This window comes from Nannobrachium achirus (assembly GCF_963921795.1).
Source record: "Nannobrachium achirus genome assembly, chromosome: 9".
Lineage (NCBI taxonomy): Eukaryota > Metazoa > Chordata > Actinopteri > Myctophiformes > Myctophidae > Nannobrachium > Nannobrachium achirus.
This window is the reverse complement of record NC_137818.1, coordinates 65191122-65218345: the sequence shown is the minus strand read 5'-3', so window position 1 is coordinate 65218345 and position 27224 is coordinate 65191122. Positions and strand designations below refer to the sequence as shown.

Here is a 27224-nt window from a genome sequence, read left to right as displayed (position 1 = left end):
CACTAAACTAAAGCATAATCAAATGAATACTGACAGTTTGGACAAGGCAATTTGTGTTTCTTTCACTATAGAAAAAAATGCATTCATGGTCTGGAGAGGGTACTTTTTACTGAAGGATAAAAGGGCAGAGGCTCAAGCCCCCTTTGATGTCTATGTGTGCACGTGCCTGATAGATAATGTAAACACCTGTGTACATACATACAGTGTTCACACTAATGTGTGTGTGTGTATGCGTGTGTGTGTGTGTGTGTGTGTGTGTGTGTGTGTGTGTGTGTGTGTGTGTGTGTGTGTGACATTACTAGAAGGCAGAGCTTTGTGATTAAAAAGCCAAACAAAATGCAACGTCCACTGCAGAGCCACAGTCTGATGGGAGCCAGATGGAATTATGAAAGAATCCCAACCTGATCCGGTTCGGCCTGAGAACATCAACTCTACATTGCGTAGTTGGCTTCAGCAGAGTAATTGAAGCTTTATTTAATAGGGAAGTTTATACCAGATGTGACCTTGATTTTACCTCACAGTGTAACGTGCCGAGGTTGGTTCTGTGTTAAAGGTAATATTGATAAGAATGTTACGATAGACAACTTGTTTTGAATAAATCATACAGGCACGGGCTTCTCTCCTTTTTCTCTCTCACCAAAGAAACACCATAGTTATTATATACCAGTAAGACTCCCTAATTCGGGAGATAAGCGACCGTCAGGTCGCATACACAAACTTTAGAAGGCGAAGGTAGCCAATCAGGATGGAATGTGTTGATGACATGACTTTAGAGATACTGTGTGCCGCTTTGTGTGATCTTAGGGCAAAATCTGTAGGAGCAGTGTCCAAAAATATGTTTTGAGCATTGATAGTGGAAATAGCCGATCTACAAGCTCACAACGAGTCGCATCGTTGTGAGCTTGTAGATCGGCTTGTAGATCTGCTATTTCCACTATTTATGTCAAATAATCGCGATTATGTCAAATAATCGTGATTAGATGGTTATGTAATAATTGTGACGGCCCTAATGGAGGCTGTATTGTGAACTTAAAGTGTGAACTCAATACCAGTGCATCTAGTGGAGTCAGGTTAGGCGCTAGATGTCATGGAGAACATTCATTAGGGCTTTGCTTTCTCCTCGTAGCTACATCTGAAAGAACCTACATCATTAATAAGACACTGTGCGTTTCATGGTGTGTAGCTATCGTTAGTTAAACCTTTGATCTAAAATCCCTGTAGCACTCGGTGCCACGCTGTGAGCTTATATATCTGCTTTTTTCAATAGCTAAAGTATAAAATAATGAAGTCCCCTCCACCTTGGGCCCTAGTAACTCAGTCCCACTCCCCCTGTGTGTGTGTGTGTGTGTGTGTGTGTGTGTGTGTGTGTGTGTGTGTGTGTGTGTGTGTGTGTGTGTGTGTGTGTGTGTGTGTGTGTGTGTGTGTGTGTGTGTGTGTGTGTGTGTGTGTGTGTGTGTGTGTGTGTGTGTGTGTGTGTGCGCGTCCGTTGCCGTTCATGCCTTGTGCAGCTGAAATGATTGCGGTTGGCTTCTTTTTTGGCTATTCAGGCGTCTGCTACTCGTGACTTGTAAAGAGACTAATGCCTCATTCACACTACAGATATATAGTTGAACGTTTTGCTTGCTTGGTCAATGTTATCTCAATGGAAACCAGCTTTAAAGATACAGGACACACACAGAACAAAGCTTTGAAAGCTTTAAAGCTGGTTTCCATTGAGATTACATTGACCAAGCAAGCAAAACGTTCAACTATATATCTGCAGTGTGAATGCAGCATAAGCCCCCATGTCCCCCCTTTTTCTGCTTTTGTGCTTGATGTTATGATTTTTCTGTTTTTTTTTATTCTAAATTTTTATCCCACGATTTTTGTAACCCATTTTTTCACCCGGTGCCAATTGCCTAAGCTGTGATCCTGGGCTCTACACTCCCTCTGCCAACCTGGGGAGGGCCCCGAACTGAGCTCATGCTTCCTTCTATGCATGAGGAGTGAGCAGGCCGCTTCTTATCACCTGACAGGGGGAGCTTCCCCGGTTGGACGTAGCGCGTGGAAGGAACACGTTATTCCATATTCTTTCCCCTCCATCAGGCGCCCCGGCTGGCCAGGGGGAGGCTTTATAGAGACCAGGATTACTGCATGTTTTTGTGAGGGTATCTACCCTAGGAGACACGGGGAGAACATGCAAACTCCACACAGAAAGGCCCTTTTGCCAACCCCACCTAGGGTGTGTGATTTTTCTGTTTTTGAAATTGATGTTATCCTATATAGTAAGTACTATGTTCTATCCGTCTGTCTTTCAATGTTATATGAGATACATAAAGTGTGGTTCCTGTGTAAATAAACCGTAAGGCTTTCTAGGATCTCCTTTTAGTTGACTGTGTGCCGTCATGAAACTGTATTTTTTTCAATTGCAAACTGCTAATAAATTCTTCAATCAATCAAATGATTGAGATGTTCCCATACAGTTTCCACGGTTTTCAATGAGAGCTCAGGATCCACAGAGTAACGGTGTGGCTGTAAAGTGGATCTCAGACGTCCTGTGGGCCAGCCTGTGACGTCAGTCATCCATGACATCAGGTGTTTATGACCCATCTATGACGTACAGTATGATGGACAAGGTCACAGCCCCATTCAAACCCCATTGAATTTCATGACAAAATGAAAGTTACTGTAATACATGTATAACGTCACTGTCGGGCAGAAACCTCGTATCTCCAAGTTTCAAATGTGTACTTTTGTTCACCAAGTAAAGCCCTGCTTCATCATACAAGACTGTTGCACAAAAGTAGTGAAAACAGCCGATCGGCGTTGTAGATCGGCTATTTTCACTAATTTAGTTCATTTTTAAAATGATGAATACTAGTGATGCGCGGATGGCGGTTTTAGCCGCGGTCCATCAAACATACATAATTATTAATTAATTTTGGATAACCGCGGATTAAATAATGCAGGAAATAAATTAGGCTATGACATAGGCCTAATGTAATAAGCTAAATCTCTGAATGCTTGTGTCTGTGTGAGCTTGTGTTATTTTGTGTAATTTGTAAATTTTTCATGACGAGGCAATGTCCAGTGCTCCAGTCCACAATGAAACGAAAACCGCTGCGACCACTGAAAGGCAACGGCATCACGGCATGCCACGTCGCGTTCATTACCTTACCTCTATGATAGCACTGCGCCAAAAAGTTGAATCTCTTTCATAGATCCCTCGCGCATATTGTATAATATAGGTAACCAAGTTAAACTTCCAAGCTCTGTGTGTGTTTGTTTCTCTCTCTGTCGCTCTTACTCTCTCTCTCTCTCTCTCTGTCTGCCTCTCTCTCTGTGTGTGAGTGTGAGTGTGTGGGTGTGCCTGTCTGTCTGTCTGTCTGTCTGTCTGTGTGTCTGTCTGTCTGTCTGTCTGTCTGATCAGCGTAGTGCAGCACAAAAAAGACGAACAGACATTCTGTAGGCTAAATTAATGCATGCATTTCTTGGAATACCATAAAATAATAATAATTTGACATATGAAAGTTGCGGATGAGGATGTATGCGGATATATACATTGGATAATATAATCAATGCGGTTGGATAATGGGCGGATAATTAATTTGCGCGGATGGATTCGGATGAGCTCAAAAGCCAACCCGCGCACCGCTAATGAATACAAAACGAACGGTCTTGGACATACAAGGTTTCCACCCGACAACGACGATATTATGATTGTGATTGCAGTTGGAAGCAGCCGCCGCATTTTACAAAGTAGCAAACTGCGTCTAGTATGCTGCCATATAGACGTGTCTCAGGCAAATAAGGAACCTTATGCAACAGACGCGTGGTGACGCGGAGTGAGACACCTGGTGGCTGAATGTTGTCTGCACAGCACCTCTAAATATCAACGCTAGATTGTCCCTGCACAACGTTAAGTTAAAGAGGCGGTGCCATAGTGTTGTACTTTTTCTGGTTTTCATGTGTCTAGGAGGTTGACAGTACTACATTAGACCCCCTGGTGTGGTTGGTATGAGCAATTGTGTATCCCCTTTGTATTTGGTGTTTCTTCCTGGAGGCTGACACCTTGTGGGTCAAAAGTGCCGATCCAAAAACAGTGATTAAATGACATCATATAATCATCCCCTCCCCTTTTACCATTCACCCAACACTGTGGGTGTGGCTAACTTCAGCTGGGTCACCACCCACCTTGACAACCAGGCATACTTAACACATGGGAAGCCAAGGTTTCTAACATTTCTAGCTGTTGCTGCTGCCGTCGTTCACTTACGCTTTAATTTTGAAGAGCCTCGTAAGCTTTGTGCGTGTGCACGTGAGTGTCCACTGACGATTGAGGAGGATAATCCATTTGTTTACAAACGCTCGCGAAACTAAAATCCAAACCGGGGCCGACCATCGCGGTAAAGTGTCGCCGTGAAAACAGGCAGATCTCTGCTTCCCTGGCGTTCTTTGCACCTTATTCATAGATAAAGCCCTTTTTATGTTTCAGCCTAGAATGTTATGTTTAATGTTTCAGCATAGAATGTTATGTTTTATGTTTCAGCATAGAATAGAAATCAACCATCCATTTTGTCTCTCTGCGAGCCACGTTATGACGTATGGACCAGGGTCTTTCACAGACAACACAACTTGCGCGCAGCAGCACGCTGCACAGTTAACCCTTTGTCTCGTTCCTGAACGAGACAACTCCTTTTGGCACAGCGACCTCCAGTGGCCGTATCTCGTTACTGAACGAGTTTGGCCCCTTGGGTGTTAATGAACTCCTAGTATAATCATAATACCTGATAATCATGTTTTTTTTTTCATAATCGTCATAATCGTTTCCTTGTTGAAAAATGTTCATGTATATTTTTTTCAAATATGTCAACGCAACGCAGCGCAACGCGGCGCGTTGTGAGCTTGTATATCGCTATTTCCACTATCAATGTTCTTTTTTAAGTATAAAGTTGTCAAATATGTCAGTAATTTCTTTGTATATTTAGGTTATGGGTCATATCTACCATGTGCAACTCCAAAGCCTAAAAGCCAAACAGAAATGAAATTGTCAACGACAAAAACACAAATAAATCGTTAATCGCAGTTATTTGAGTGACAATTAATCGTCATGTAAAATGTCATGATCGTGACTGCATCCTTAAGTGTGACAGTGAGTGACAGCTGGTGAACTCACATTCTTTCATCATTCCGATGTCTATGCAGCGTTTGAGCCGGCAGGCCTGGCAGTGTCTGCGGTTGTCCTTGGTGATGGTGCAGCTTCCGTTGAAGGGACACGTGAACGTAGCCTGACGCTTCATACTGCGCCTGGAAAAGCAACAACAACCACACACTGGGGTTTAGGGCAGGGGTTCCCAAACTTTTTGGTCTCAAGGCACCCCATGAATATTTCTTTTAATCCGAGGCACCCCTACATTATAAGTTTCACTCCCAGCACCTTATAGTTATAACATATCGTCGTTGTCGGGTAGAAACCTTGTATGTCCAAAACCGTTAGTTTTGTATTTATCATCTATAAAATGTACTTAACTTTTTGGCAGGCCTTGATGGCATCGTAAACATAATTATTATCAAATGATCTTGCGGCACCCCTGGACTGCTGTCACGGCACCCCAGGGTGCCTCGTCACCCACTTTGAAAACCCATGGTTTAGGGCAGTGGTTCTCCACCTGTGGGTTGGGACCCCCAGGGGGGTCCCCAAATTATTTTGGGGGGTCCCCAGATGATTACCTTAAAGGTATATTCAGTGATTGTATTTCATTCAAATAAAAATATAATTGGTACATTTTCCATTCATTCTCCTCACTAGAATGTTTGCTGACCATATAAGGACTTCCACCATGGCCCGTGTTACGAGCATAGCTAGATTCGGTTTTCAGAGGTGGCCAGCCAGTCCTCGACCAATCAGGGTAGAGTATGGCCATAGTTATGTTATGATGTTTTGTTATGATGGTCAAAATAAAAGTTTTGAGAACCACAGTCGCTCTGAATTGAGAACGTCTGCTAAATGCCTAGATTGTAAACTACTGAACTCATAAAATGCCACAGTCTCGTGGTAAATCAGTATCATACATATCCTGAAGCTGGAGACGTAGGCCTACCGATATTCAGTGATTGGGTCTAATGATCAAAACGAGAACATTATAATTGTGTAAAAAAATCTATAAAAAACTAAACATTTCCACGCTGTAAGGCCAGTAACACCTTTAATGTGCAATGTTGTTTTCTCACTCAACAGTAAACAGACCAACATAAACTTTAAGTGTATAGAGGGTAGATTATCTGCACATTTCTTAAGTGACAAACCTAGCCCAGCCTTACCCTCCCCCTGACCCTTCTTTGTATATATCTACTGTATATATATATATATATATATATATATATATATATATATATATATATATATATATATATATATATATATATATATATATATATTTGCACTGTTATTTAGTTTTTCTTTTTTTCCTGACAATATCTACTGCATAGTACTGTGTTTTATCTGTCTGTCATTCAATGATATATGAGATACTTAAAGGGGTACTGTCACCTAAAGGGGTTGAGGGGCAGATTACACAGTCTGAAGCTCATGTCACAGAGTAATCTGCCCCTCACCCCCCAACAACAGCTGACCAGTACAGTAAGTAGTCATACAGTCAGGCTATACAGACAATTCATTTGATTGGCTTATAATTGTGAATCCCCACAATGACATCATAAAAATATTAACTTGTTTTTTAAGATGATTCTTAAAGTGACAGTAACCGTTTAGGTGACAGGCCTCCTTTAAAGCCAAAAATCCATCCTGTATGTTTTCTCTCTCTCTCCCGACAGTGTTTTAAGATCAGTCCTGGATTGTAGCTTCAACAGGATGAGGTTGGTTGTTATGGATCAGTGTCAGCCTCAATGCATCTGATCAACCAGACATCTATTCCTTTATTCATGCCCTCATTCTGTTCACACACACAAACAACACACTAGGGTGCAACTGTTAATCTCATTGATTTTCTATTGATTATGTTTTGTTTATATACAACAGCAAAACAATGCAGTTCTACAAGCTCACAACGTGTCACTTTGTAGATCTGTTATATTCACTTGTAAAATATATTTTTATATTACCTAGGCCTATAAGATAGGGCTGATTATGAAAAAAATCTATTTGAATGTTAATCTATAGTTTCTGACCTTCAACAAACATCAGCTGTTTTGTCCAGAAGTGATGCTTATTATTTAGTAGGTGGTAATATATTGTCACTGTCGGGCAGAAACCTCGTATCTCCAAGTTTCAAATGTGTACGTTTTTTTGGTAAAGCAAAGCTCTGCTTCATCATACAAGACCGTCGCACAAAACTAGTGAAAACAGTAGATCTACAAGTAGATGTAGATGTTTTCACTAGTTTAGCACATTTTAGCACATGATAAATACGAAACGAACGGTTTTGGACATACAAGGTTTCCATCCGACAACGACGATATATATTATTATAATAATAACATCTCAGTGGAAATAAACGAGTGTCTGCAGAAATCATTAAACTCTTGCATCCTTAATCGGGGGGCTCACACAGATCTGACGTGGGGTGGAGAAAGGAGACTACAGTTGGTGTCATGGGCTGACGGGGTCATGCCCGACACACTGACAGAATAATGGAGACACTTAGAACATAATGTACACGGGCGTGCATGCATACCCACAACATACACAAGGAAACAGAGGGCAGGGTGTGTGTTCACGCTGTCCCTCGTGTCATGAAGAAAAAAAGAGCTGCCTAGAGCGCTTTTTTCTGCTGAAAATGAAAAATGGAACATCCTCCTCCTCGCAGCCTCTGCAGTGCTACGGGGCACATCACAAGCAGGGTCGATTTCGTCGACTAAAACTATGACGGAAAGTGTTTGTCGACTGCGTTGTTTTTCACTGACGTAAACTAAATAAAAGCTAAGCTGTGATGACTAAAACTAAGACTAATATATGTTGACAATTTCGTCAACAAAATAAAAACTAGTCTAAAACGTTAGGGAGGGACTAGTGGAGAAGAGAGTCATTTTATGTTTAGTTGCTCTCAGGTGTTGCGTGCTGAAAATAGCAGATCTACAAGCTCACAACGCGTCGCGCTGTGACGCGTTGTGAGCTTGTAGATCTGCTATTTTCAGCACACAACCAAGTGTAAAATCAGTCATTACGATGCCATCAAGGCCTGCCAAAATACATTTCAGTTGACTAAATCAACTGTAGATTTAGTCGGCTAAAATCTTATAATATTTAGTCAACTAAAATTCGACTAAAACTAATACTTTTCAGGTGACTAAATTATGGCTAAAACTAAAAGACATTTTATTCAAAAGACTATGACTAAAACTGAGTCAAAATTTGCTGTCAAAAACAACACTGCATCACAAGTAGGGTTTGGGGGCCTTTAGTTAGTATTTCAACAATTACGAATCCTTAACCATTCCCTTGTAAAGGACAACTTTGTACAACAAGGGTTAATATTTTAGATAGCCATTAGAGAAAAGAAAAGATGAGTGTTAAAATGTTTTCATTTACTTCTTTCTATCGTTTTAGTAATTTTAACGATTTTGATTTACATGCCCCCAGATTGGGGGCATGCATGCAAATGGCTAATTATGTATTTTTAGACACAATAAGCCCATTCCCAAGATGCACCGCAGTCTTTCATGGGCAGATGTGACTTATGGGGGCTGGTGTAAAAGTAACAAAGAAATTGCCAGCTTATTGTGTCTAAAAAAACATATTTAGCCAGTTGTACGCATGCCCCCTATACTAAAATGGCTAAAACAATAGAAAGCAGTAAATGAAAACATTTTAACAGTCATCTTTACTTTTCTCTAATTACAATCTAAAATATGAACCCTTGTTTAAAATAAAACAAAGCATCATTATAATTTTTGATAGACAGAAATGCGATCATACATACTGTACATTATTGCACACGTGCATTATTGTAGAGGCTCTCAAAGAGAGAGGGCCCCACTGTCTAAATCTGAGAGTGTACACATGGGGGACACACTCATTGGTGGTTCTGGAAATGAAAAGGTTTGAGTACCAGCGGTATTCTAAAGCCCCTTTTCCACTGACATGGCCCAACACCACACCACTCCACACCACCAACTTGTGCCAGGTTTTCCACTACAAGGACCTGGGTAGAGTGGTGTGAAAGTGGTACTAAACGTGGTACTAAAAAGTATCCAATCCAGAGTAGGTCTGAGCTAGGCCAAACAGTATAAAATAAAATGAAACCCAACGGATACTTACAACAACAATATAATCTAAGTTTTGGGTCAGAGTGGCATTAATATTACTTAAAAAAAATGACCGATACATCGAAGAGATAATGACCGATGTCCGATACCGACATCAGAGTCCAAAAATGACCGATATATTGGTTTGACCAATATATCGGCCGGGCTCTAACACACACACACACACACACACACACACACACACACACACACACACACACACACACACACACACACACACACACACACACACACACACACACACACACACACACACACACACACACACACACACACACAACCTACCTGAAGAAGCCCTTGCAGCCTTCACAGGTCATGGCGTTGAAGTGAAACCCGGTGGCTTTGTCTCCGCAGACGCCGCAGATCCGCGGAGCGTTGCGGTCGAACTCGTCCACCATGGAGGTGGTCACTGTCATGGCCTCCATCACTGCAACGACACAAGACACACAGCGTTTCCTTTAGTAATGGACTCGAGCTATGCCTCCATGAACTTCTTCAGCGTTAGCTTCAGCGTGTATCTCGCGGCTCTGTGTGCGAGGGAGTGTGGGCGAGTGAGTGTGCATGTGAGCTCATGGCATTGACGTTTCTCGCTTTATACACGCAGGTGTCAGGAATCGGGATATTAGCATATTTAGCGAAAGGCACCGACAGGAACGCTCCGCGTTGCCACAGGCCCCCGTGATTAAGCAAGCGACTCACGCACGCGCACAAGCATGCGCGCGCAACACACACACACACACACACACACACACACACACACACACACACACACACACACACACACACACACACACACACACACACACACACACACACACACACACACACACACACACACACACACAATATATTTACATCACTTGTGGGGGCATTACATAGACTTCCATTCATTTTTATGGTCCTGTGGCCTTACCCTAACCTCTATCCCTAAACCTAACCCCTAACCCTAACCCTAACCGTTCTGGGGACCTACTATTTTGTCCCCACACTGTCAGAGGTCCCCTGCAGGTGACTGTGTGAACATGCGTTTAGTCCCCATAAGTATAGCTAGACAAACTCACACACGCGCACACACACACAGGTGCACTCATACAAATGCCAACATGTGGACACCCACACACTACTGTGACAATGCTTTGGAAAAGCGTTATAAACATCTGTGAGCGACTGACAGAAATAATGACTGAATAAGGGGCTATTTGCCAAAGGCACGCATGAGCGTGCACGCACGCACAAGACACACACGCGCGCGCGCGCACACACACACCAACACACCATCTGGCAGGCCCTATGAAATAAACAGCAGGATAGTAACACACACCATGGGACACGGCGAGGACTAATTCATTTGGACGATGTATAAACTCAACACGGTGGACTAATGAAAGGTCAAACAAGGAGAGATAGGACAGGAAGACATGACACCTGCAGCAGGAAACCACAGAGAGAGAGAAAGAGGAAAAAGTAAGGTAAAGAAGAGAACGAGGGGGGGGAAACCAACGAAAGAAGCACAGGAAAGAGAAGAGAATGGTGACGATGGATATTTAATGACTATTTTCACGTAGGAACTCTAGGTTGTTGTTGTTGATGTGGTAAAAAACATATTGATGGATGGATGGATGGATTCAGGCACGTGCACACATAGACATCAAAGGGGGCTTGAGCCCCTGCCCTTTTACCTCCAGACCATGAATGCAGTTTTTACTATGGTGAAAGAAATGCAATTGCCCTCTTTCCATGCCATACCTGAAGGCAGCATTCAAGAGAATTGCCTCGTCCAAACTCTCCTGAACTTGAAAGCAGCATCTTAGGTTGAAAGAATTGCCCTCTCTGTGTAGAAATCCATGTTGTACGCCACATCTCCAGTATTGCCTTTTTTACGCCTAGTTTAGTGTGGTATCAAGTACTGAAAATAGCCGACCTCCAAGCTCACGTCGCAGCAAGACGCGTTGTGAGCTTGAAGGTCTGCTATTTTCGATATTTTCACCAAAAGGCCCTTTTAGAAATTTCAGCCCCTGCCTCTCTAACATTCTCTGCACGTCCCTGGATGGATGGATATGGATGGATGGAATGATTTTCTTTTGTCATTGAACACAAGTGTACAACAGAATTTACTTGATGGCATCAATCCAATGCAAAAGTAGCAGCATGGGTACTAATACAAAAACATTTGTTTTAAAAGTCAGTGTATGTAGGAGTTCATTTGTCCGGGGGATGGGATGGGGGCGACGGGGGGGTTAGGAGTTCAACAGAATGATAACTGAGGGAAAGAAGCTGTTTCTGGATCTGGCGTTTTTTTTTGGCCTCTGTGAACGGAAGGGGTGGAACAAGTCTATTGTTGGGGGAGGCATCCTCGATGATTCTTAGGACCTTAGACCGGCAGTGTTTTATGTAGCCTATCAACAGACTAGAGCAGGGGTTTTCAAACTATTTTGACTCGGGGCACCCCCTGTAAATAACCTTTTCACCCACGGCACCCCTGAATTACACTGTTCATTTTTAGAATCTTGCATCATATTGGAGCAGACCTGGGCAAACTACGGCCCGCGGGCCGTATACGGCCCGTTGGTTCATTCTGACCGGCCCGCGAAAGGTTTATGGGAATGACAAAATAAACATATTTTCTAAAAAAAAAAATCGAAAATGTATGGACTAAAGCTGCATTGCTTTTATTTTGAAGTCTTGTGTTCACGTACACACGTATTTTCACCAAAAGGCCCTTTTAGAAATTTCAGCCCCTGCCTCTCTAACATTCTCTGCACGTCCCTGGATGGATGGATATGGATGGATGGAATGATTTTCTTTTGTCATTGAACACAAGTGTACAACAGAATTTACTTGATGGCATCAATCCAATGCAAAAGTAGCAGCATGGGTACTAATACAAAAACATTTGTTTTAAAAGTCAGTGTATGTAGGAGTTCATTTGTCCGGGGGATGGGATGGGGGCGACGGGGGGGTTAGGAGTTCAACAGAATGATAACTGAGGGAAAGAAGCTGTTTCTGGATCTGGCGTTTTTTTTTGGCCTCTGTGAACGGAAGGGGTGGAACAAGTCTATTGTTGGGGGAGGCATCCTCGATGATTCTTAGGACCTTAGACCGGCAGTGTTTTATGTAGCCTATCAACAGACTAGAGCAGGGGTTTTCAAACTATTTTGACTCGGGGCACCCCCTGTAAATAACCTTTTCACCCACGGCACCCCTGAATTACACTGTTCATTTTTAGAATCTTGCATCATATTGGAGCAGACCTGGGCAAACTACGGCCCGCGGGCCGTATACGGCCCGTTGGTTCATTCTGACCGGCCCGCGAAAGGTTTATGGGAATGACAAAATAAACATATTTTCTAAAAAAAAAAATCGAAAATGTATGGACTAAAGCTGCATTGCTTTTATTTTGAAGTCTTGTGTTCACGTACGCAATGCATGTGTGCGCATGGATCATTATCTCAATAACAAGCAGGTGGTCAGACTGGCCACAAGCCAAGACGACCTGCCTCACGTACTTCACGTTACCCATCGAAAATGTCTAAAGTAGCTAAAAAAAGAAAAGTCGACGGCGAATGCCGTGTTTTCAACAAAAGTTGGACCGTGAAATATTTCTTTACTGAAGTCAAAGGTAAAGCCGTGTGTTTACTTTGCGGGGAGGACATCGCCGTTTTTAAGGACTACAATTTGAGTCGTCATTACGAGACAAAAAAGAATCACGCTGAAAAGTACAAAAACCTGACTGATGCAGAAAGGGCACGGACAGCAGAGACTTTGCTAGCCAATCTGCAAACGCGACAAGGAACTTTTACCAAGCTTCACGCAGCCAGGGATGCTGCAGCCAAGACTAGCTATGTGTTATCCCACAAAATAGCTAAAAACAGTAAGCCGTTCTCGGAGGGGGAGTTTGTGAAAGAGTGCTTGGTGGAGTCTGCAGAAATAATATGCCCGGACAAAAAAGACGCATTTGAGCAAGTCCCGCTGTCCAGGCGAACCGTGACAAGGAGGGTCGAAGTTATAGCGGAGAATTTGGAGTCTCAGCTGCAACGTGAAGTGTCACGTTTTGACTTTTTCTCTTTGGCTTTGGACGAGAGCTGTGATGTACGTGACACCGCCCAGCTACTTGTATTTCTCCGTGGGATTACGTCGGACTTCAAAATAACGGAGGAGCTGGCAGCAATGCGGTCAATGAAAGGAACAACGACAGGGAGCGACCTGTTCACGGAGGTAAATGGGTGCATGGACACGATGGGGATGAAATGGGACAGACTGGCAGGTGTCACATCGGATGGATGTCCAAGTATTACTGGGAAACATGTCGGACTTTTGAAACGCATGCAAGATAAAGTGACTGAAATGGACCCAGATCAGAAATTGATATTTTTGCATTGTATTATTCATCAACATGTGTTGTGCAAGTCTGTGCTAAAACTTAACCATGTCATTGAAGTTGTTACTAGTATAGTAAACTTTATCAGGGCACGGGGATTGAATCACAGACAGTTTGTATCACTTTTGCATGAGCATGAAACTGAGCAACGTGAGATAGGCTACCACACAGCTGTCAGATGGCTTAGCCTGGGCAAAGTGCTCAAAAGAGTGTGGGACCTTAAAGCAGAGATCCAGGAGTTTTGTGAGCTGAAAGGCAAAGGCTTCCCAGAGCTCTCAGATGAGGACTGGATGGCAGATTTCGCATTTGCTGTTGATGTGACTGCACTGATGAATGACCTGAACACCAAGCTGCAGGGCAAGGGACAGTTTGTTCATGAAATGCACAGCATGGTGAAGGCTTTCATGACAAAAACACTGTTTCTCTCAAGCCAGCTAGAGAGCAACACTCTCACTCACTTTGAAACCCTGAAAGAAATCAAATCACCAGCTAATAACCTCCGCAGGTACTCATCCATGTTAAGAGCACTGCATGGTGAGTTTGCAAGGCGATTTGAAGATTTCAAAAAAATCGAGAATGAAATGCACATGGTTTCCTCTCCCTTAACCTGCAGTGTGGAGAATGCACCCAGCGATGTGCAGCTTGAACTCATTGACCTGCAGTCTGATGCAGCACTGGCAGAGAAGTTTAAGACAGGATCTCTGCTGGAGTTCTACTCTTCTCTTAAGGAGGAGAACTTCCCAAACATGAGGAGGCATGCTCAGAAGATGTTGGTTCTCTTTGGTTCCACCTACATATGTGAACAAACATTTTCATTGATGAAATTCAATAAATCCAAGTACAGATCCTCTCTCACTGATGAACATCTGTCAGCTATACTTCGAATCTCCACCTCTGACATTAAACCTGACTTTAATGCACTCGTTAAATCCCAGGAGAGACTAGATTTCTCTCACTGAACAAGAAAAGGAAATGTGAATGAACCAAATAGCAGTGAACTGGGACATTTTCTTTAGAAATAATATAATTTCTTATTTTATTTATCAATTTGTTTGGGGAAATGTTACTGATTAAATTACATGACATGTAAGGCACTTTTTTTGTAGCTACAAATGTAGGCATGTAGTGAACATGCTTAAAGGGAGAAAAACAAGTCATTTTGTTTACCATTGTTTTGGGAAATGTCACTGATTAAATTACATGACATGTAAGGCACTTTCATAGCCAGGTGTAGCTACAAATGTAGGCATGTAGTGAACATGCCTAAAGAAAGGTTGTTTTGTTTATGGTTGTTTTGGGAAATGTCACTGATTAAATTACATGACATGTAAGGCACTTTTGTTACACTATGTGTAGCTACTGTACAAATGTAGGCATGTAGTGAACATGCCTAAAGAAAAAAAAGTCATTATGTTTACCTTTGTTTTGGGAAACTTTATTGAATAAATGACATTTGTTGTAAAGTAACTTCACTTTTTTATTGCTTAATTATAATAGCATACTCTTACCAGCTTGTCAAATCAATGCTATTTACTGCTTTTTATAAAGAAATACAATTAATATGATGCGAAATTCAGTTCAGCCTTTTGGCCCGGCCCTCCACAATATTTTCTGTTGTTCATGTGGCCCCATGAAAAAAATAATTGCCCACCCCTGTATTGGAGAAATATCTGTTTCCATCAGAACTGACTGAAAATAACGTTATACTTGACGTTTTAACCACTTGAACCCCAGCATGCCTATTCTGGGGGGAAGGTTCACCAAAAATAGCCAATCTACAAGCTCACAACACGTCAAAACACTTTGTGAGCTTGAAGATCTGCTATTTTTGGTGGAGAGTTGTCGTAGATGGAAAAATAAAAAGTACAGTGCAAATCAGGTCTGTTTTACTAAGCATAGTGAAGTGATATTGATGTAGTGATATTGATGAATTCCAAATCTTATCAAATGATCTTGCCCCGTCACCCACATTGAAAACCCCTGAACTAGAGTGACAGCGCAGCTATGGCTGACTGTGCACTCTACATGGGAGTGCTCAGGAAAACGGTCTAAAGTAGGCCTGCCTGTGTGTTCATCCCTCTACACTAAATACCTCCGCTTGGCATTCAGCATCGAGGGTTGGATCCAGAGGAGTGCTTTTCTTACGGTATAATCTGACGTTATTCCATCCATTAAACAAGTGGTGCGTCATACAGTTTACAATTTAAGGCATTTAGTGGACGCTCTTAATTCCAAGAGCGGTTTACAGTAAGCAGGGACAACACAAGGAAATAATCTAGGATCATATTTGCTACTGTTTTGCTACTGCATGTAGGATAGTGTATCAACAATAATGTATATCTCTCATCTTCATCCTGCCTGTGCATGAGTCTAATCCTATTTTGCAGACTTTGTGCATATGCGCAGAGAGAGAGAGAGAGAGAGAGAGAGAGAGAGAGAGAGAGAGAGAGAGAGAGAGACACTTGCTTTGGCAATGCAAACAAATGTCTTCTCATGCCAATAAAGCTCAGCTGAATTAAATTATACTGAATGGAATTGAGAGGGAAGACGAGAGAGATATAGGAGAGAGGACCGTGTGCGTGTGCGTGTGTGTGTGTGAGGGCACGGGTGCGGGTGTGTGTACAATATACAATAAACAGCACGCTAAAAGGACAACTTTGTTTTTTATAACAAGGGTTCATATTTTGGATTGTAATTAGAGCAAAGAAAAAGTGAGTGTTAAAATGTTTTCATTTGCTTCGTTCTATTGTTTTATCGTGTTTACCGTGTTAAAATGTGGGGCATGCGTACGCATGGGGGCATGCATACAAGTGGCTAAATGTGTCTTTTTAGACACAATTAAGCCAGCAGTTTCTTTATTGCTATTTAGAGCAACACTTCTAGCCCCCATAAGTCACATCCAACCATGAAAGGTTGCGTTGTATCTTGTGAATGGGCTTATTCTGTGTAGAATTATATATTTAGCCAATTGTACACATGCCCCCAGCCACTGAAATAAGAATCTCTAAAACAATAGAAAGAAGTAAATGAAATAATTTTAACACTCATCTTTTATATTCTTTAATTACAATCTAAAATATGAACCCTCGTTGTAAAAAGGTTGTCTTTTAAGTTTCATAATAAATGTAATTCATGGACTAAACAAGAAATAGCGGGGGGATCATTTCTTAATCCCTTTAGGCCTGAACACATTATGACGCAATATTTTATGCTTTAACGGTGCCGCGCTGTGAGCTTGTATATCTGCTATTTTTGAAAAATCGTGAAAATTCGATTTTTGACCCGATTACATAAGTGTCTTTTGAATCCTTCTAAGAATTTTTTAAAAACCGATGTTTGTATGTCAACAATCTGGCCAGCCATCGTCAAAGAAAAGGTGGTTTTCATTTAACTGGAGCTCAGTTAGTCTGTTCTTGAGAGACTACTATGTCAGTGGTGCTCAAACCTTTTCATGTGAAGGACCCCCAAAATGATATTTATTTGGTCACGGACCCCCATCTCAAAATATGTAGTTCCAGGGACCACCCAGAAGCAAAATTTGAGTTACAAACGTTCGCTTTGAAAAATACATATATTCAAAGATTTGCACACATTTTCATGACTTTTTCAAAAATAGCAGATCTACAAGCTCGCAGCGCGGCACTCGGTGCCGCGCTGCGAGCTTGTAGATCTGCTATTTTTCAATAGTTAAAGCATAAAATATTGCGTCATAATGTGTTCAGGCCTAAATGGGTTAATCCCTCAGACTTCAGGGGGCATTTCAGGACGTCTCGGGGGGGCATATTTGCCCCATTGCCCCTTGGCTGTCCGTGATGCTGGGTGGGGGGGCAAGTTGGGAGTCAAACAAGGACAGCTGCTCTTTAGGGGTGGAAAACAAGACATGGAGTGGAATAGATGTTAAGAGTGGAGGAGAAAGCAGGTGAGCGCATTATGAGAAAGTGGGTGGAAGAAAGCAGAGAGAGGGAGAGAGAGGGAGAGAGAGAGAGAGAGAGAGAGAGAGAGAGAGAATGAGAGAGAGAGAGAGAGAGAGAGAGAGAGAGAGAGAGCAGGGGCGTCACAAGGGGGGGAGAGAGTGGGACTGAGTTACCAGGGCCCAAGCCAAGGTGGAGGGGCCTTAATTATTTTATACTTTAGCTATTGAAAAATAGCAGATATACAAGCTCACAGCGCGGCACCGAGTGCCGCGCTATGAGCTTGTAGATCTGCTATTTTTTTTAAAGTTGTGAAAATGCAAATCTTTGAATATATGTGTTTTTTAAGCGAACATTTGTAACTACAATTTTGCTTCTGGGGGGTCCCTGGAACTAAGTATTTTGAGATGGGGGTCCGTGGCCAAATGCATATCATTTTGGGGGTCCTTCACATGAAAAAGATTGAGCACCACTGACATAGAAACATAGGTTTTTCAAAAAACCTTCAAAGACTTTTGAACTTTAACGTTTTTTTTCCTCAAAAATAGCAGATCTACAAGCTCGCAGCGCGGCACAGAGTGTATATCTGCTATTTTTCAATAGTTAAAGCACAAAATAACACAGTGGATCCTTGTACCCGGGGCCCAGCGTCTGGTGTGACACCCCTGAGAGAGAGAGACACAGCGTGAAAGGACAAGGGCATCATGGGAAATTAACATCAAACGAGGGTAAACCAGGAAACATAAAAGTTCAACTGCACAAGCTGGAGGTGGATGATCAATAGATAGGCTGTTATTTGATCTCTGCAAAGACACAACGTCCTGATTTTTAACCACTTTCAGTCTGGCTTCTCTATTTTGGATCACTGTAGGTGATTTTTTTAATAGGGCTTAAAGGGATATTTCACTTTCAACAGGGAGCAGTGGTAGGGCCTCTCTCCACATACACACCCATTGTAACTTCAAACTCCATTTTAACCATGATAGATTCATTAAAAACACCCATCATTTTACCTTCCTAATGCGTGAGCAGGCCGTGTTTTTTCCATAACTTTTTTTCATTTATTTTTAATAATTATTTGGGAAAATGGAAAAAATGAAATACAAAAAAATAATTATTAAAAATAAATGAAAAAAGTTATCGAAAAAACATGGCCTGCTCACATATTAGGAGGGTAGTATGAGTCACCAGAAAAAAATTATGTGTGTTTTTAATGAATCTATCATGGTTAAAATGAAGTTTGAAGTTACAATGGGTGTGTGTGGGGAGAGGCCCTGGGCCTGGAGGGCCTGGTAACATCAAATATCTAAATATTCAATCAAGCTAATTAAAAACTGTTCAGGGTGTTCATAGAAGCCTGATTAGATGATACAATTACCAAAAGTTTTTTTGAAAGTGAAATATCCCTTTAAGTGATTACATACAATACATTTCATGTGTATACAATATACCGAAAATGTATGCGTTTAAAGTTTCTTCATTGTTTTGCTTATGAGTTAACACATCTACTGCCTCTTAATCTGAAGGTTGCTTGGTGCCTCGGCGCCACGTCGTTTCCTCCGTCGGCCGCCGCTATTATTTTGAAGGGCCGGAAGGGGGTTGTTTTTGTTTTTTTGGATTATCACTTGACGGCAACGATTACGTCATCTAGTCACATGACAGTGTGCGACAAGAAGATGAAGATGGCTGCGCCCTGCCTTGAGCCTTGTTTACATTTAGATCTGCTGCAAAATGTCTCAAAATGGCTATTTTGTTTAAATGAAGTTTCTTTATGGGCCTCTCCATTGACTTAACATTGAGGAGCTTCACTTCGCGTGCACGCCCAACGTGCGTTGTAAACAAATCGCCGACATTACCGATGCGAGCGGGACCGGAGCGACATTAAGTAAGTAATAATATCTTTACTGTATATACAGTAAGATTCACAGTCCTCACCGTCAACGGCGCCATGGTATTAACCCTTTCAATGACAGTCCTCACCGTCAACGGCGGCAGAACAGTTAAATGTTCCTAAATAAAAAAAAGAAAAATCTCAAATTATTTGGAAGATTTAGCAGTTTAACAAATATCAGACCCAAAAATGTGGCATCGGACGGGCTCTAACCCTCCCACCCACTCTCATCCCCTCAATGACAAAAGTCCTTAAAGAGTCATGAAACCACTTCTTCTATAAATATACAGTATATTATATCAATGAGTCACTTGTGATAAGGAGCAATGATACGGTTCAATGTGCCCATAGGCTTGTGGATTCAGAGCTTTCTGCTGTCTCTGTAGCCATTTCTGTGTTCTTCCAGTTTCTGGGTAGAAAAGAAATATTTGGCGCCACTCATTACATATTTGCTCTCGGCGTACCATTAGTTTGGCGTGAGGTGGCTTATCTATTCACTCCTACATTTCAGAAACCACTCCTACATTTTAGATTTCTTTTCATATTCTGAATTCTTATAAAACAAATAAAGAGGTGGGGTTTCTCGCTCCTTTACTGTCATCTAAATCACGAGTGGACCCGGGGTCCCTGGGGGTCCCTGGGGGTCCCCGACCACAGGTTGAGAACCACTGCTGAGGAGCTCATTCACTCACAGACTCGACCACTTTGAAAACTACTTAAATGTTTTCTATTTTATTTGATAGATTTTTTTTTTCTTTTCTTTTTTTTCGCAATACAGGGCAGCGATTTGGTGGGGTCCACGGTATGGAAAGGTTTATGAACCCCTGATCTACAGAACCGTGACAGATGTCTGTTAAGGATTGATGTGAGACTTAAATGTGTCCCAATCTCACTGAGAGCCAGTCATCTCGGAAAGTACAGCTTTAGACAGCTTTTTTCTCACTAAAATGTGATAAAGCCACTAAAGCATTTCATAAATTTCAGGCTACATTTCACTTAAACGCCAGAGCTTAACTCTGCATGTAAATAATACTTTTTTTTAATTAATGTGAGAGATCGTCAGGTCATTTGCAGGTTAGAAATGTATTTAGAACTTGAATATCTCAAAAGTAGTATTTCAGCATGGCATCATTCTATAAGCCATATCTTCAAAACTGTTGGGTCAATCTCCACAACCAATATATCATTTTGTAGCTATGATCCCCAGCTTTCAAATGAAATGAAAAAATGAAAATGAATAAAAATCCAATGACTGGCTCCCAGCCAAATTGGGACACAAATATTCACTCATATATTCATGTATTCAATGTTAATAGACTGAGACTTACTTATGCTCCCTCATATTGTACAGTATTTATATATTCATCGTTGATAGACTGTACATACAGCCAGGCTGACAGTGTGCATAATTCATATCAGTATCATATTCACTGCTGATAGCCTGTACTCATGTAGTCAGTGATGATAGATGTATATTCATGCATATCATCGTTGTCAGGTGGAAACCTTGTATGTCCAAAACTGTTAGTTTTTATCATTTAAAATGTTTTACTAAAGTAGGCTAGATTTTGAATTCCGGACTTTCACTTGTAACAGACTATTTCTACATTGCAGGACTGATAAAAAAAATCCGCCACTGTATTTATTTCAGGGGTCTTCAACGTTTTCAGGCCATGGACCCCTTAGCAGAGAGAGAGATGAAGCAGGGACCCCCCCCCCCCCCCCCTCTACAAATTGTATAAACGTGTGATGGAGATTCTCATCGATTTCATAGACAGATCCATAGACTTATTTGACACTTAACCACTCAAAATCCTAAATTGTCGATACGTAGCAAACATGACCTTTCACACCAAACCTATTTGCCAAAAATAGCCGTTCTACAAGCTCTTAGAGGCGTTGAGAGCTTGTAGATCAGCTATTTTTGGCTGAACTTCTCAGAGTATAGGGATGTGAGGGTTCAATTCGTCGTTGTCGGGTGGAAACCTTGTATGTCCAAAACTGTTTGTTTAGCATCCATCACTTTAGAAATGATTTAAACTAGTGAAAACAGCCGATCAGAACAGATCTGCTGTTTTCACTACTTTTGTGCGACAGCCTTGTACGATGAAGCAGGGCTTTACTTTGCGAAAGAACGTACACATTTGAAACTTGGAGATACAAGGTTTCCACTCGACGACGACGAATTGTTCATTTAAAATAATGACCCTATCCCACAAGGATTTTGGCAGTAACTCTGAGGACCCCTGATTTATTTGATTAGATGTTCATCTTTGTCTACTCTTATCTTGTACTTTACCCTGCAGTCTCACTCTTAAACGCTTGAACCCCACGTTCCTGTTCTGTGGCAAAGAGGGAAATACTAGACTAGAGGATCTAGTACAGAACCCTGGGGGAGGAACATGCTGTTCCCTTCCCACGGGGAAGAATACAAGTTTAAAGTTTATAAAGCTTCATTTACTTTTAGGCAGGGAAATGCTGCCCTGTGTGAGTGTGCGTGTGTTTGTGCGTGTGTGCGTGTGTGTGTGTGTGTGTGTGTGTGTGTGTGTGTGTGTGTGTGTGTGTGTGTGTGTGTGAGTGCACGTGTGTGTGTGTGTGTGTGTGTGTGTGTGTGTGTGTGTGTGTGTGCGCGCGCGCGCGTGCGTGTATGCTAGGGATGCGACGATACGCGACATTATCGTTTATCGTGATAAAAAAAGACTCATAATAATTGTATCGTGGAGATTTAATTCATCGTGCTATCGTCCTCCATCATGCACTGGGATCAATTCACAGTTTATTTGCCGAGCTGCATATCTGGTACCACTTAAACTCTCAAAAGGTACTTATACACTGCAAAAATGAATGAACTAAGCAAGATTTGCAATCGTATATCTAGCCATAAATTCTTATTGGTCTAGTTTTAAAAATGATATTCTAAAGAAGATAAAATTGTACAAGATGATGATTTTTGTTTTAAGAAAATATTTCTTTTTTTTCTTACCATGATATTAGATCTTAAATTATAATATTTCACATTTACATCAAGTAAAAATTACCCTCTGAGACAAAGGTTGAATCCACAGTGTCACTTTTAAGAAAATGAGTAGCTCTGAGTACTTATTTTAAGTACCAAACTAGTAAAATACCCTATTGTCTTTATGTATGGATCTCAGTGTTTGATTAGGTCATATGGAAATACAATGACTACAATATGGGCATTCCCAGATATGGGGTTAATATTGATGACACCATATATGGCATATATGGATATGTCCATGGGCTTTGCCAGATATGGGCTTAATATTGATGACATCAGGGATCTCCATATGGATATGTCCATGGGCTTTGCCAGATATGGGCTTAATATTGATGACATCAGGGATTTCCATATATGGATACATGGGCGTTGCCAGATATGGGCTTAATATTGATGACATCAGGGATCTCCATGCTTGCTGCATAAGGGCAAAAAGGGGAGTCCTACAACTTGGTCAGTGAGTCAGAGTGATGTCAGAACCGGTTCTGACATCACTCTGACTCACATGTCACAACAGTTGCTGTGACCGACACACGGACACACAGACAAGATCTGTACGGTTTCAGAGAAACAGCGACCGAAGGTCGCAATAACTATTTTCACACTACATATTGGAATGAAAAATGTTGTTCAACATCACGTTTATTCACATTTAATTAAGTACAGTGGCTTTCAAATGGCAAGATCAGAGTACATGGAATTAAATAAATAATAAAGCAAATATATAGAAATCACACCTCATAACAGCCAAACCTATATATATATTTATATATATAACATGTCTCTCGGACTCGAAGTGGTGTTCAAATACATCATTTTGGGGGACCTTGGCATGACAATGTTTGAAAACTAAGGCATTTGTAGAATCAGGCCCAGGTCGTATGGCTCAAGTCATAATGGGTTAATTACACCACACTCATTCCTTTTGGGTTCTTAAAGGAGTAGTTCACCCCCAAAATGACTTTTTTTCTATTGATTACTCACCCCATGGAGACGTGAATTCATGGAAATGTCTTTTTTGTTTTTGTCACATTCCTAAGCCAATAAAGCATAAATCCCCCATTGATTCCGGTAGGGGACCCAAAGACACTTTTGGGTCCCCTACCCCTACATTTATTATAATCAAATTATTGACTTAGGAATGCGATAATAGTAATAATAATAATATTATTATGGGTAATAATAATAAAAGAAGAAAAAAAATACTTCTACAACTCTACTTCCTAATCATATTCCAGATGTGGTTTGACCCATTGTGTTTCTTCCTTTTCTGTAGGCCTATATAATTTCCTCTCCATATATGATAATCTTTCTTTTATCATTTTCGCCATAGATGTTATGGCAAATAGCCTATAATTATCAGGCTTTCTTGATTCACTTTCACTTGTTGGAAGACCTGAAGTTAAGGGGTAGTCCTCATAATTCTGTGCTTTCACAATATCAACTTAGCGCAATTTATTAATGTTATAATACAAGTGAATCTACATTATACACTGTTTTACGTGCATAATCCAAAACGTTTATTTAGAGGAAACAGTTATTAGCAAATATAAAATATATTTATTACTGGAACACCCCCTCAGAGGAGATGGTATGGTCCAATGAACAGAACACATGACGTTACGTAGTCTCCTCCCATCCTCCGCCCGCCCGTTTCAAACAGTGCAGTGTAACGGCTGCAGACTTTCATTCATCTTTTTCATTTCGTCAAAGTTGGATAAATAAAATACTAAAAGACTACTCTGCATCATGGAAGTGGACGACGTGATCGCCAGCACGCTCGCAGGTATGTGTCTAGACATGTGTAAATCTTACGTTGTGTAACTTGTGTTTCATGTGTTATTGGTCATGCTTAGCATTGTTAGCTGCTAACGCTAGCTGCCTGTGGAGTCACTGGGCTGTAGCTTCTGTAAAACACATTTAATGTTTCAAGGTTGTGCTTATTGCGGACAGACAAAACTTTTTTGTGTGTTTGACATTACTAATGTCAGGGCTAGGCGCTAGCATGTCTGTATTGTGTAGGTGGAGTGCATAATGTTATCGCCTGGTTAGCAAACATACAACCAGCAGCTAGGTGGCAGCATTTGACTTGCCACATCTAAACAGGGGGTCTTTAACGTTTTCAGCCCAAGGACCCCTTAGTTGAGAGAGAGATGAAGCAGGGACCCCTTAGTTGAGAGAGAGAGAGATGAAGCAGGGACCCCCTTAGTTGAGAGAGATGAAGCAGGGACCCCTTAGTTGAGAGAGAGATGAAGCAGGGACCCCTTAGTTGAGAGAGATGAAGCAGGGACCCCTTAGTTGAGAGAGATGAAGCAGGGACCCCTTAGTTGAGAGAGATGAAGCAGGGACCCCTTAGTTGAGAGAGAGATGAAGCAGGGACCCCTTAGTTGAGAGAGAGATGAAGCAGGGACCCCTTAGTTGAGAGAGAGATGAAGCAGGGAACCCTTAGTTGAGAGAGAGATGAAGCAGGGACCCCCACAACCTGTTCATAGATTCCATATAGTTTCATCATCAGTGGATTTTGGATTCATGTCCAACCTCTTTGTGGCATTGTGAGCTTGTAGATCTGCTATTTTTGTCTAGAGTTCTCAGAATATGGATACTAGGGTTCAAGTGGTTAATATAAAATATAGGAGGAAAAAAGTTTCTATCACACAAAGATTTGGAGGACCCCCTTCTAGTAACTCTGAGGACCCCCTAGTGGTCCCAGACCCCCTGTTGAAGACCATTGCTGTGAAATCAATGGTAATTTAACTCGGAGTGTAAATTTGTACACTCTGAGTTACATACCCATAAGCGTCCATTTGGTTCCTAATTATCATTTAGCTGGGGACCCCCAGGAACTCTCTCAATAAAAAGAAATATCTGTGGCAGATTTTTTGTTTTATCTGTATCTACCATCCACCATTTTTTATCTGTTATCTGACCCAGTGGGAATGGGCCTTAAGAGAGACGGCTAGTGTCTGTCAGAAAGGAAACATGTTTGAAAGGAGAGATGCACCCATTAAAATTTTAATATTTTGAGTCCAGATGTAGTGGAGTAGAAGTCAAAGTATTGAAAACTGGAAATACTCAACTGAAGTAAAATTAACTCAAGTGTACAGTACAGTACAGAATTAGTTTGCACCACTGGTGTTAATGTGCAGTTTGTGTTCTGATCTGCACGTCGGAAAGTCGTGACTCACCAAACAAAAGTTTGGTTTTGGAGATGCTGTGGACAGGCATTTATATACACTTCTGTTGTCATTGATAACTGTGCGTGGAATATTGACCATCATTATGCTATTTTAGATTGCTTGTACAGCGCCTGTCCTTGATTTAAAGGAGTAGTTCACCCCCAAAATGACTTTTTTTCCCCTATTGATTATTCACCCATGGAGACTTGAGTTCAATAATATCTTTTGTTTTTAGAGTAAATTTACCCCCATTCGTTCCGGATGGGGACCCAAATGGATTCGGGTATATCCGGAATCAATGGGGGTAAATATTATACATAAATATACATGGTGTGAGTAATCAATAGAAAAAAAGTCATTTTGGGTCTTCATGCATTGACTGCCATATGTTGTCTTTTCAGTGAAACCCAGTGGAGCAGTCCATCTCGCTGTTGGGAATCCTGCCACAGCTTTCCCCATCTTCAGTGCCCCCCCCCCCCCCCCCCCCCCCGGGAGATGGCAGAGAGGCCATGTTTCACATCCTTAAGGTGAGAGTGTGCATATACTGTAAGTTAGTAATGCCTGTACAGTACTTTTTTTTTTAAATAGTTAATAAACTAGTCCTTGATATTCTGCAAAAACGATATATTATATTGTCAGAATAATGTTGGAACCTTGTTTATTGAAAGATACTGTAGTGTGGTTTAATTTGGTCATGTATGCTATTAAACATGTTTGCACTAGTTTTCTAATCTTTTTCATTGACTTGTCCTTTGACCAGCCTACTGAAGACCCCAATGGCTTCCTTCGTCAGCGTCCTCTGGCCAGTCCTGTCGTCCTTGTCGGTGAGGACAACTGCCTGCTCTGCATTGGGACTCTGCCGGTGATGACCTTTGGGAGGAGGACTTTCAAAAGGGACTCGTCTAACTCATGGCATATTACTATGCCCTTCATCTGGCGTACCCCACTAGTGCGTCTACAGTGCTCTCAGTACTGCAAACTGAAGTCCTCCATGATGCCATGCATTAGGGAGATACCACCCACGCATACAACGTCCTAAGCTGAATGGAAGGACTACATCAGTCAGTGAGTGTGCAGATCTACAAGCTCAAAACAGCAGATCTACAATCTCATAACACAGCGCAAAGTGGATCGTTGTGAGCTACTAGATCTGCTGTTTTCACTTCAGTGAATGCTACCCTAACTCAGTGGTTCTCAACCTTTTCAGGCCGCGACCCCCCAAATAATCATATTTTGATTTGGGACCCCCACCCCACCCTGATGAGCACTAAGAGTGGAGACGTTGCATTTTGTATAACACGGTTCTATTGAGGAAATAGCAGATCTACATGCTCACAACGTCTCACTGCGAGGCGTTGTGAGCATGTAGTGCTATTTTCACAATTCTTGACTCAATTTGGCCAATGTTTAATTTGTCATTTAAAATCAAAAAAGTCTTTAAATTGTCACTTTAGAAATCTGCATATACACTTTATACACTTAAACTTTGTTGGTTTCTTTACAGTTGAGTGAGAAAACAATGTTGCACATTATGTTAATCATCTGGGGACCCCCAAAACTAATTTGGGGATCCCTCTGGGGGTCC

The 27224-nt window shown here is 41.5% G+C and overlaps 1 protein-coding gene across 1 annotated transcript in view; it reads right to left on the bottom strand.

Moving 5' to 3' along the window:
• LOC308291861 (vitamin D3 receptor A) overlaps positions 1 to 27224 on the bottom strand; it is a 110091-nt gene that overhangs the window by 53000 nt on the left and 29867 nt on the right. Inside the window, exons 2-3 of the mRNA XM_080733993.1 lie at positions 9550 to 9691; positions 5156 to 5286 (exon numbers count right to left, since the gene is read on the bottom strand). Coding sequence (XP_080590119.1) covers positions 5156 to 5286; positions 9550 to 9689 — 271 coding nt within the window. The 5' untranslated portion in view covers positions 9690 to 9691. The remainder of the gene's footprint in view (positions 1 to 5155; positions 5287 to 9549; positions 9692 to 27224) is intronic.